Source organism: Cornus florida, unplaced genomic scaffold, assembly GCF_030987335.1.
Source record: "Cornus florida cultivar Cherokee Brave unplaced genomic scaffold, ASM3098733v1 CherokeeBrave_3.0.0_Hap2_Chr06, whole genome shotgun sequence".
NCBI lineage: Eukaryota > Viridiplantae > Streptophyta > Magnoliopsida > Cornales > Cornaceae > Cornus > Cornus florida.
Window position 1 is genome coordinate 68558758 of NW_026775576.1, and position 12965 is coordinate 68571722.

A 12965-nucleotide genomic window follows, 5' to 3' on the forward strand; every position below is an offset into this window, starting at 1 on the left:
TTTGGGCTTTTTTTTTTTTGGAGTCAAGGGAGATGGCACATCATTTCCATGTGTGATCCTTTGAATTGTGGGCCCCCATTTGCCACCAACCAGTTGAGTTCTCTGCCCTTCGATCAACACACACTAGCATCTGATCAGAATATACCAGGGCATCGCTAGCCCGCAGGATATTGAAGAAGACTTCAGATTCACTTCTCCTAGTAATGCCTTGATTTGTTGAGTTTAAGCCCTCCTCAAACAAACCCTAAAAAATGAAATCACAATGGCATAGTTAGGATTGTCATTTAGCAAGTTAATTGATTATTCATGCTTATACCTAACATTTAATTATTGAAAAAGATACTTACAAATGCAGGAGTCATTGTCAAGTATATATAATGGAAAAAATTAAAGCCGATAAACGTGTCAATGTGAATTTAAAAACGAGAGTAATCACTTCATGTAAAATGATATCATTATTCATTCGGTCTCCTTCTCCAACAACCATTCGGCTTTTACTATCACAATACATTGAGTATCCATACAAACCACTTAGCCATAACTTCGAAAATGATAAATTGTGATAATAAGAAATCCCATCTGTGAGAGAGAGAGATTCATGTCTTACCATATAAAAATATTAGGTAATTCATGTTATTGGACAACGCTTCATGCGTTATAAATGAAAACTAGAATTGCATAGCCATATCCATATGATTTATCACCCATGTTGCATGAACACCAATCTCATGATTTTGTGATACAATTTTTTTTTTAGGATTCCAAAACACCAAATAGATGGTTATGGTGCTATGTGTTAATTTGTTGTTTTTGCCAGTTTGATATTTTTATATTGATCCCCAAATATGCCTCTTCAATGCATCCTTTATTATACATTTCGGTGCAACGATAAAGTTGTTTTATTAATTACGAGGTTAAAATAAGAAATAATATGTTCACATGCATAAATGAAATCGCATACATTTGAGACCTTGCGGCGGAATTCTTTTTAATTTATCCCCTTGTTGTTAGGGCTTCCACCCCTTGTATTTGTTATTTTATCTATAAATATCTTCACCTAACAATCGAAGAAAAAAAAATACTAATCAATAGAGCCATTGAAAAAAAAAGAAGAAGAGAAAACTTAATTAGTTACTTCGTTTTCATTACAGATAGTTAATACTAATAATATATTCACATTTTCTATATCACCAACACTGAGAAATTAAACAAAGGAGTGTCAAAAACAAAATTATGGAACAAAGGGTACCTAAATATTGAATTTTGATAGTAGGTAAACTAGGCATGGGACACACTATGCAAGACAAAAATGAGAAATACAACCTAACACATTTTTAAAATGACATAAAGGGTATTTTAATCTATATACAATTGTGTAATCTCACTAATTATGAATTAGATCATAGTCCATGACAGATTATTTTACAATAATCTTAATGTACAAGGGATTGTATTCTTCTGCCGACAATGGTTGAGTCTTGGAAGAGGTTACAGAAAAATCATCAACACCTAACTATAAAATTTTGGATATTCATTTAAATACCCATTGAAAAATACTATTCATGAGAAGAAATAAAATATTTTATATATATATATATTTATACACACACACACACAAAAAGTACCGCTTGTTCATCGAGGCTCGTATTCTTGTACTTCTTTTGAAAAGTAAGAATAGGTCACTACCTGTGGGTGTAATTATTATGTCTTTTTGATAATTATTTTAAAATTTTTAAGATATCTATATATATATATACAAAAATTATCTCTTGTTTATCGAGGCTCGAATTCTTGTACTTCCACCTCTTGTTCATCAAGGCTCGTAGCTTTGCATTTCTTTTAAAAAGTAAGGACTTAATACTACTAAGCTACTGATTTATTAGTGTAATTACTATGTTTTCTTAGTAATTATCTTTTTTGGCCATAATCAGAAATTAAAATGAAATGATTATATATATATATATATATATATATATATATATTGACAAAATAGCTGAACGGTTTGGTCATGTGTTGTGTTGAGCTGTCCGTACAGGTGAGAAGTCCAATCAAATACAGATGGGGCAAGTTCCATGAAATAAACAATTGAGGTAACACCACACATGAAAAAGATGGTTTGGAAACATCACTCCTTTATTAATCCCAATCGATTCACAACACTGTCTTTGACCAATTCCACAATTTCTTTGAGTGTCCCATGAAAATTTAGTGGTTGCATTTCTTTTCTTTTTTTAAAGTTATTACTGTCTCAATTAATGGTGAGAAGGAAAAATATATATATATCAATACAATTCAAGTTTTAGGCAATCAGAGTCACAATTGTTGTATCAATGTTTGGACCATTTGTCATATGTTGTGTGTCTCATTTTGAGTGGTTATGGAATTGAATAAAGGTGTGACATAACGAAATAGATTTGAATCTGTAATTTGACGAACTACCAATTTTAAAGTCTCCATATATTATTACTAAAAATAATATTGCCAAAAAAAATTTGAGGTGGTCATGCACACATATTTTATTGACCCTAAAATTGTTTAGGTTGTCATTTTAATCTTGATCTTTCATGTTTGGGAGGAAAGGCATAGAATGCCAAACAATGAAAAAATTTTATTAAATGACATTAAATATTATCCCTTTTTTAAAATAATAAAAAAAAAAAAAAATTGTGTTTAAGTTATTATTGTCTCCGCAAGTAAGTCATAGATTATTCCAATCTTTTTTAATACATCATTTAGTCAAATATTTTTATTTTTATAATATGACGAGTGTATAACAATTTCAAGTAAGTCATAGATTATTCCAATCTTTTTAAATACATCATTTAGTCAAATATTTTTATGTTTATAATAATAATAATATAAATATATAAAAAGGATTTGATATGAAATTGCATTTTTATGTTTTTGAATATCCGCCTAAAATATTTTTTGAAAAATATTTTTTTTGTTTTCAGATATTTTGTTGTCTTAAAATATTTACGAAGAAAAAAAAATTTAAAACCTAATAAAAACAACTTATTTATTAATTTTAGGCAAACTATTTTACATGTTATTCACGATAGACTCAACCTTGACCTAAACCTTTACCAAATATCGTAAATTAAAAATAAAAAATATATATTTTACTTGAATACAAGAGGAATTATTTTATGTCGAAACAAATAGAGTTAATTCAAATATTAAATTAAAAATTCTCCAATTCTAAATTCATTGTGTCTACGGTCTACTCTCAAACATAGTAAATTTCAAATTTATATATATATATATATATATATATATATATATATAGATTTTTTAAAACATAACACTTAGATATAAATTTTGTCATTCCAAAAGAAAGGTTAAGGGGTTGTTGGTGTCAACTTCTCATGTAGTATTCTATGTTATACGGAAACAAAGTACAGTGCAACAATGTATGAATACACGGTGTGTATTCAATCATGTTTGTGGTTCTAATAATTGTACAAAGCAAAAGTGTGGTGGAATACATTATTCGTATATTATTTTAATAATAAAATATGCATTCCACCACACGTTTGGTGGAATACATATATCAGTTTTTGTTTTATAGAAACAAGATACTTTCTAAATACTTTGTTTTCAAAAAATCTGTTCGGTAGAGAATGTCTGCACCCAGTATACCATGCTCAGTTCCAATAATATATATATATATATACACTTATGAAAAGAAGAGCGGAACAGAGTTTCTCCTTGGCTACATTTAAATATAAATAATTATATTATTAAATTTAATAATTCATTATTTTACTATTTCTTTTTTAAAAATAGACATCATCAAATACAAATTCACTTATTTTTTAGTATTTGAAATCATAACAGTAATTTTAATATATTCAATCACTTTATTTTCATTTTCATGCTATAAAAAATAACAAATTAATATTTTCTTATAATTTTCTTGAATAAATTTCCATGCTAACCAAATGTATGTTATAAAATAACTTTTATTCTTCATTCACTTCACTTTTTTTTCATTTTCTGTTTCTTTTCTTTTCTTACTTATTTTCATCTAACCAAACAGAGTATAAAGGAAAAAGTAATGGTAGTTCTTTTAAGGGTAAATTCCATTTACCACTCCTGAGGTTCGTCAATATTTGACATAGACCCTTGACGTTTCATAATCTCACCTACCTTTCTTGAAGTTCTGGTATATATGTAACCGATCTTGGCTAACCATTTTGCCTTTCCAATGCCTGGAATGACAACAAACATTTCATAGGCAAAACAACAAAAAAAGTCATGTAAGTGGAATAATGAAACGTAAAAAGGGTGGGATATTAACAAACTTTAAAGCTTCGTTTGTTTGGATGTAAAATATGTTTTAGAAAATATTTTTTTATTTTTTGTTGTTTGGTTGTCGTAAAATATTTACAAAGAAAAATAAATTGAAATCTAACGAAAATAATTTATTCATTAATTTTCGGCAAGTTAATTTACACGCTGGCCCGATGAGGTCAACCTCAACCCTGACCTAGACTTTTATCCAATATCAAATATATATATATATATATATTTTGTGAAAAAAATATTTTACACCGAAACAAACGGAGGCGAAACAGACGGAGGCAGATAGAGAACCCAATTGGTACTTGCTCATAATTCTAGCTCCTTTAGGCTTGAAGCAGCCATGGTGTAGCTGCAATTAGCTTAAAATGCTGTATTCATCTCAATGGATTTTATACGGCACAGGCCTAGTGGCCCAACTAGGTCCATCCCACTAGGAAATGACCACCCTAATTTAAGTTTTGTAGTCATCATGATTCATGAATAGAAAGACAAAATTTATCTAAATTTATGGTTGCATTTATGAAGGTGTTTCTTTACGCTCTTTTTTCAATTAAATAACTATATAGTAAGACAAAAAAAAAATGGTGATCCGTATAGTAAGACAAAAAAGAATACTGATTTTCTGAAAGCATATCAAAGTTGTTACAACACATCCATAATGTGATATAAAATGTCTCTCTTTGTTACTATGAACAGAATTGAATAGAACAAATATTACAAAGGTGTTTCTTTTTTTTTTTCAAAAAATAAAAAATAAATTAAATTAAATGGCTATATAGTAAGACAAAAAAAAATGGTGATCTATATAGTAAGACCAAAAAAAAAAATGCTGATTTTCTAAAAGCATATCAAAGCTGTTACAACACATTGATAATGTGATATAATACATTGTAAGCATATCATCTGAAAGAGGAAGGTGAAGCTGAGGCTAAGTTTGACAGGAAGGATAATGGAAGGATGGAAAGGGAAAAGAGAGAGGAGAAAGGAACAAAATTTGAATCATAGCAATAGTAGGAAGGGATTGCACGTGTCCGGAAGTGAATTATGAAGTGTTCTAGGAGACCCAACACTACCGGACCCAAAAATGTGGAGATTATGAAGTGTTCTAGGAGACCCAACACCACCGGACCCAAAAATGTGGAGATTTTGGACAGTGTATGACCACGGCAACATAACATTCTTAGAAACACTTTCAGAACTATCATTAACAAACAGAAAACCACAAAATGGCAGACCTAGGAACACAATTGCTTGAGTTTTACATGTTTGTGTGAAAATGTTCTTGCAAATTTAATTGGATCATTTGATGATCCCCTTGTAATTTTTTCAGTAAGTTAAATCTAAGAAGAACATGAATTCTTAAATACAAGTTGTAATGGTGGCAAAAAAAACTTCCCATGTCTCGTTTCGAATCCTCTTAGATTTTAGTTCCTATCCATTTCTTCCTGAATTTCTTCAAACAAAGATTCATGAGTAGAGACGACATTCAAAATCTCTATCATCACACCAGTTGCAAAAAAACTGTCAAGCAGTAAGAATAAAAAAATCAATCTATTATTAATTTCATGATGATACAAGACTACAACAGAAGATATAAAACAATAAAGCAAGTTCGGACTTCAATGTTCCAATAATGAAGAAGAAGAGTGGCATAAAATTTTCAAGGGTTCAGACACTGCCTGCCCACATTTTTCGAGGATTTCAATCAATGGTCCAGCAACAAGTGCATCTTCTCTTGTGAGAAAGCTATACAACACGCCATTGACAGTCCGACGAGCCATCCTTGTCAGGATCTTGATGTACTTGTCAATTGAGAGTGCAAAATCATAGATAATTACAACTTCGAATTCTGCTAAATCGGTGGTACTGATGTGTTCCACGTTGATCACGGAGACTGGAGACCTCAATTTACTGCCAAAAATTAAGTACAAATATGAGACAAGCAAGTCGACTTATTCTGTACAAGAACCTATAGAAAGCATAGTACTAGACAGAAAAAATGTAAGAGAATAACCGGCATAGCTTCTAAGAAAATCGTAAAAGAAAGGAAAGGAAGGGAATTCTGCACTTTATTCTTTTCAATAAAATACTATATTTTCATTTACTGAGAATACATATTTTTTTGATAAATCATTTATAGAGAATACAGATGAAACACTTGTATTAAACCGATTAGCAGATAAAGAAAGCATAATATGACTCCAAGGAACTAGGAAAAGGCTTAGTTGAGTTTTAAGGAAAAATATTAAAACAAATATAGAATCCAAAAATGGACCTTTTTTATCAAATGAAGGAGCTATCACAAATTTTTTTTTTTCTCTTATTATTATTATATTTTTATTGTTGCCCCACTTGGGGCTTGAACCTTCCCAACAGTTTTGGTAAACTTGATTCTCCATGTAGGCCAATTTAGAAATTGATGAAAAAATCTCATAAAATCAGATTTGGCATCGACCTCCTCAAAGGGGGATGGAGGTTATACCACCCAAGAAGTCAAGGGCGCAACGATAGCTATAATTGATTCATTAAATCACTAATATCAACTCTCTCTTCTTCTTTTTTAAATGAATCAGTCGTAGACTATCATCCATTCACTAAAACACTAATATCAATGTATATTTTTTCTTTAAATGAATATCAGTCTTGCACCGTCATCCATGATGATGGCTCGGCTCCCCTTTCCTCCCCATTTATTTCGTGCCAAATCAAGCAAAGCCTCGGAGATGCACCACATGCCTGTGATAACATCAGAAATAGAGGGAGAGGAAGAAGGGAGCAATTTTGTTGGATGCTTAAATTCACTTGAAGGTTACAGCAACTTATATCAAATAATCTAGGCTGCAAAGTGGCAAATAAGAAATCCAGCAAGATCTGTGGGTTGTTGTATAACATGGAAAATGACTGGGTCCAATTTAAGGAATGAAGGATTGTATAAAAACTTTACAAGAGGTAAACATGGCAAAGAAGTTTGAAATTTACCTGTTTTGTACTTCAGAATTACTCCAAATTGAGTTTGTTGAGATGGAGTAACCCTTTGACTTGATGGAAGTAACTGACATATGAAAATTGCTATCCTTCCCAACTACAAACAGCGCCTTAAAGAACTTGGTGCCAAGTCTATTGCCACAAGCCTGATCCAAAATTTGCATGCTCTGCAAAAGTCATTTGAGACAAGTATTAGGTAAATGATAGAACAACTGCCTAACAATCTATAATATTCTTTATTGATGAGAAATAATAATTTAATCCTTAACCCCACGCCTCCTTTTAAGATGCCATGTTACCAATTTATTACCATTGTGTTACAACAGATTTGGCCAGATAATTTATAATTTCTTTCTTCACTCTTCGGGGGAGAGTTGGGGTAGGGGGGAGGAAGCCTTCAACAAACGGGCAACTATAATGTTATCCATGATTATCATTGGCACAGGCAACACAAAACACCACTAATGTCTTTCACCGAAGAATATCCAATTCACAAATCTTCAAACCAAATTTATATTGTTTCTCATTAATTTAGGAGAAGCTGGTTCACTCCATTCTATTTATTCAGGAAAAAAGGTTGATGAACCGATACAGATCATGTAATAGTTTTTTTTCCTTGCGTACTAACATCAAAGGCACAAAGTTAAGGATTTGAACAATGATGTCAAAATACCTTTGATAGTTTTTCTTCTGGGGCGCACATGTGCACAGACTGGATGATACAAGCACTTTGACTAGCAATAAAATCATTAAGTGCTAATCTGCAGATTGATCCCCGCAGAAGTTTGCGCACAAGTGGAACGGACGCATAATTCAAGCAATTACTGAAAACTATAGTTTGGGGATTTCCAGAGACGGCTTGCTTAATGGACTGAATAATGTCAAAGTAACCACCTTCAATAAAAGCTTCCAAATCATCAACCACCTGATAAAGTGCCAAAAAGGGATCAGAAAGAGATGATAAAGCTCAAAATAACAAGTCTGTGGAAAGTAAAGCCATTTATTAAAAAATGTATAAATGCATACTGATACTAAGAGTTCTATTATATCCTTTTAACAGAACTTACAGCTCTTTACAAATCGTATTCAAACAGTTGCTCAATGAGGCTAACACATATTGCGGTAAGAGTGTGTGGTTTTCAGTGAGCCTGGAAAATGCAGTAGAATGTCCAAAACACGTCACTCACACACATATATAACACAACGAATAGAAAAAAGAGATTCCCAGAAAAACAAGTGTGTATATTGCAAAAGCACCACAACTTAAAGTTCCCTGCTCTGTTGTTAGACAGAGACTGAACAGCTAATTAGCACATAAGTTACAATCTATTATTTCAGAAAACTAAGAGGCAAACACACAAGCTGAATACAATTAACACAATGCACAAAACAGGGGAGAGAAATACAGAACTTTTACCAACAAGAATCTGTTAGTTAGAAACAGGAGGGGAAGACAGAAAGTAGAATGAAAAATTAAGAGAAAGTGTCCAAAGAAAAGTTCAACAACTGAAGAAGCAAAAATAAATAAATAACTTTTAATTTACGACTGCTGCCTTTCAATTTCCTCATTTTTTTTATCTATAATATAGTAAGAAATGATGATGTGAAAAGCAGCGAGAAGTAAGAGATTAGGTTTCAAAAAATAGATTGAATGTCGTTAAAAATTACAAAATAATAATAATTGGAGGAGGTAGGAGCATTACCAGTACGGAAACCCCAGATATGTCGATAGCCTTCAAGGAAACAAGTTCCAAAAGTCTCTTAGGTGTTGATATGATGAACTCTGGCTCGCAACTCTTTAGACTGTGGAAGAAAAGCAGTTTTGTGTAAGAGAAGAAATGAGAGGAAGTTACTTAGCAAAAGAACAAACGAGGCGAAAATATGGTCTTAAAATAATTAAAAAAAAAAAAAAAAACGCATAGAATATAAGCCAAAGGCAGGTACTGAATATGATAAAATATTCAAATCTGGTGGCTAAGCAAGTAAAAAATTTCTACCAAAGAAACAAAGAGCAAATAGAAACTGTAACAAATACACGCACATAAAACAACGAGAATGCATTGCAGTTAAGCGACATATGAGACATGAATTCACAATCCTACCCTTAGGACAAGATGGTCCCTCGCAAGATCATCTCATGCACCAACAATAACCATAATTCTTGCATCAAACAGCATCGCAGTTAGGCCGACACAAGAGATGTGAATTCATAATCCTATTTCCATGGTAAGTTGGTCCCTATTAGATCCTTACATGCACAATCAATATACCTAATTCTTTCATCAAACATGTTAAAGAAGACATATGTACCAAGATCACTGTACTCGCACACAGGGACGGAGCCAGGAATTTTGTTCCGGGGATATTAAGCATGATTTTTTTTTTCAACTAACAGTGCAGCAAGACAAGCAGCCAAAAAATAATAGTGTAGTATCAGTGCACTAATGTGTTTTCGTGTCTTGTTTATCTTTTTCACCAATTTGCCAACATAAACACAAAACAGAAAATGATTGCCAAACATGCCCTAAGTATATAAAATTTCAATAATAAAATTAAAGAATAAGTTAAAAAAAAAAAAGGTTATTGCAAATGAATCATACATAAGTGCAAGAAAAAGAAGATTTTTAAGAAGAAAAAAGAAAAAGAAAGATGAAAAAACAAATATTGAGAACTTTGAAGGGGAAAAAATTAGGTTTTGTTTGAAGAAAGAGAATGCAAATTTTTTTGAAGAGCATAAAAAGAAATTTGAAGAAGAAGAGTAAGAAGGAAAAGAAATAAAGAAATAAAGAATTAAAGAAATTGTTAGTAAAAAAAATAGATTTAGGGGAGGCATTTTGTAAATTTTTACAAATTATATGCATAAAATAAAATAAAAACTAATGGGCCAGCCTAAGCCCATGCTGACTCCGTCCCTGCCCCAAACAGATTAAATGATTTGAGGCACCAGAATGCCTGAAACAATTGTTGTGTAAAATAAGCGAGCTAATTCAGGCTAAGAAATGCCATCAAAATGAGGGCTACTAGGGGCAATCTCTGATTGCATGTACACAACAAACATCATCAAATGACATAAGCACAATCAACCTTGCTCGTCTCTCAAGCATATGCAGACTCTTTTCAGTCCACACACATGCGTCAACAATCTCTCAAGGCTAATCTTTGTAGCACTTTGTACAAACCGGATATTCAAAATTAGATATATAACAAAATGCTGTTGTCTTGCATGTGTCAACATCTTACACTTACCCATGAATTTGGTGATCCAAGGAAGAACTAGAATGTAGACTCACTGCATGTATTCCAAGAGCTTTCAGAGGCTTGCACACTGAGCGTACCTGAGTATGATTGAAAGGCAGTCAGAACAAACTATATTAATGGCATAATGACTAATGAGGCTTAATACAAGTCACATAAAAATTTAGTTATCTTTTTTCTTTTTGTTGCTAAACAGATCCCTTCAAGTTCTAGAAAAAAGGTTGTTTATTATTCCAAGGATATGAAACTATATCATCAGCTGTCATCATATCTAAAATAAGTCGAATTGTTACTTCCTCAAAATAATAAATGGAAAAAGATTCTGTAAAAAAAAATGGTGTGATGTATTGCCCTCTTTCTCGCCCTCTTGTAGTCAGTCGAATGACGAGGGCCTTAGGAGTTAAAGAGGGAGTTGTCAACTGGTGAGATTTAAGGTGGTGTAAGATATACTCTTCTTATGGCTTGTGGTACATATGGAGTAAAATGAGACTAAGAACTTTTGAAAGCTCAGGTTTCTAGTTTTGAGACTAAAACTGATTTTGTTAATAACATTCTCTTTTTGGATTAAGGGGTCCGATTCCAATTATATTGATTCTTTTGTCAGATTTTGGGAGGGCATGTATTTAGGGGTGTGTAGTAGGTTCTGTATGCCTCTGTTTACATCCGTTCTGGCAATCTTAGTGGATTTATTTACTTATCCAAAAATCAAAAGCAGAAAAGAACAAAGATGCATTTTTCCACATTATTTTGAGATTTCCACAAACAATAATTAAATCAATTAGAATTAGATTTTTAGATTTCAAGGCAACATTCTTTCAACTGCTTCTATTATTTTTTCTACAATGACTAAAATCATAAAGGCAAATTTACCTCCAAATGCCATGGAACACAACATGATAGTAAGAATTAAATTCTCAAGGGAGAGGTTAAAGTTGGAAAAAAAACTGGGTCAAAAGAGATTAATATGTCATAAGAAAAACAACAACTATGATTGAGAATTCAAGGAGAATAAATGTTTGCTAACCTTAATGGCTTTCTCCTTGGATGGCACAAGGTACAAAAGAAAGGGACTGCTGAATGATAGACCGTCTTTCTCCAAACTTGCAATGCTATCAGCAGCAGTTGAAGTCATCCAAGCAATTTGCTCCGTGGTAGAACAAGACCCACTTGTCTCTAATATATCTTTTCCAGCTGAATAGCATTTCCAAAACTCAAATCCCCATGTGTCAACAAACAAAGGCTTATCCTCTTCACCACTGAAGATCCCATCGTGCCACAAAGCATTTTTTATCGAATTCAAGCACAGAAGTAAAAAACTCGAAGGACAACCCGAATTTTCAAAGTCGTGTCCTTTTGCTGGCTTTATTGTGATTTTCTGGTCCACTTCATCGATTGATATATCTGATATTATCTGCTCATTCTCCAAATTCTTAATCTTTACCATTTCCTGTCCTTGATGCTCCATCTTCATATGATTTCTACCTGGGGTCCCTTTACTTTGTAGAACACTGTTCCCATTAACCGACATAGTGTCATGTGCTAGGGAATGCACAAGCTTCTTCGTTTCTTTTCTTCTAGTATCCAATTTCCCATGCCTGTCATTAAAGGGATCCTCAATAGTAGGAAGGCTAAAGCACATTCCCTGTATCCATGACAGATTGACACATACTATGTTACACAACAAAGATTATGTAGTTCAGAGGGCTTTATGACAAAAAGGACAATCCATTAATTATAGATACAATAAGAACATTATAACTTAGGCAGATAATGAGAAAAAAAAAAAAATGAACAAACAAACAAGTATAAAATAGTAATATTTTACAAACCAGGAAAACATAGATATCAACACAAATCAAGAATCATAGGATTCATGGAAATTTCACCAAATTATCTCTGTATCTTTTGATAGAAAAAAGAGTACAAGGTATATAAAGATTAGATAGTTATATTAAGAACCGAAGATAGGATTCTTGGTGCAACTGATATCAACCCTTAACAATACTATTCATCAAAAAACCACCTAAATAAACCAAAAAACCAGATTATTATTATTATTTTTTTTTTTTTTAAGATTTGCAACTATCAACAAATAAATAAATAAATAAAAATCAAATTTACCCCCCAAACATTTTCTTTTCTTCCTGATGAAAAAATCACATACTCCAAAACCAAATTCAATGGAAGTCCCAAAAATAACAAAAACCCAATAATCAAAGCTCAAGAAATCAAGAATTTAAGACAGAAGTACCTGACAGATGAGGCGGTTACCGGACTTTCTACGCTTTTTGGCGGCGATTATAGAGGCGACACGACCAGAGACCTTGGAAGTTTCCTTATTATTCTCATCTCTGTTCCTTTTCCTCATTGAATCGTCCCCTTCTGCCATCGTTAAGCACGGAGAGACTTCACAGCCT

General features: G+C 32.2%; 1 protein-coding gene across 1 annotated transcript; it reads right to left on the bottom strand.

The window, feature by feature from the left end:
- Window positions 1–5840: 5840 nt before the first annotated feature.
- On the bottom strand, window positions 5841–12965 carry LOC132311871 (DEAD-box ATP-dependent RNA helicase 40-like). The gene is made up of 7 exons (XM_059810007.1): window positions 12800–12965; window positions 11573–12190; window positions 10540–10628; window positions 8997–9096; window positions 7967–8218; window positions 7288–7460; window positions 5841–6219 (listed from the first exon to the last, which is right to left on the bottom strand). The coding sequence occupies exons 1-7, from the start codon at window positions 12935–12937 to the stop codon at window positions 5928–5930; spliced, it is 1662 nt and encodes a 553-aa protein (XP_059665990.1). The 5' UTR covers window positions 12938–12965; the 3' UTR covers window positions 5841–5927.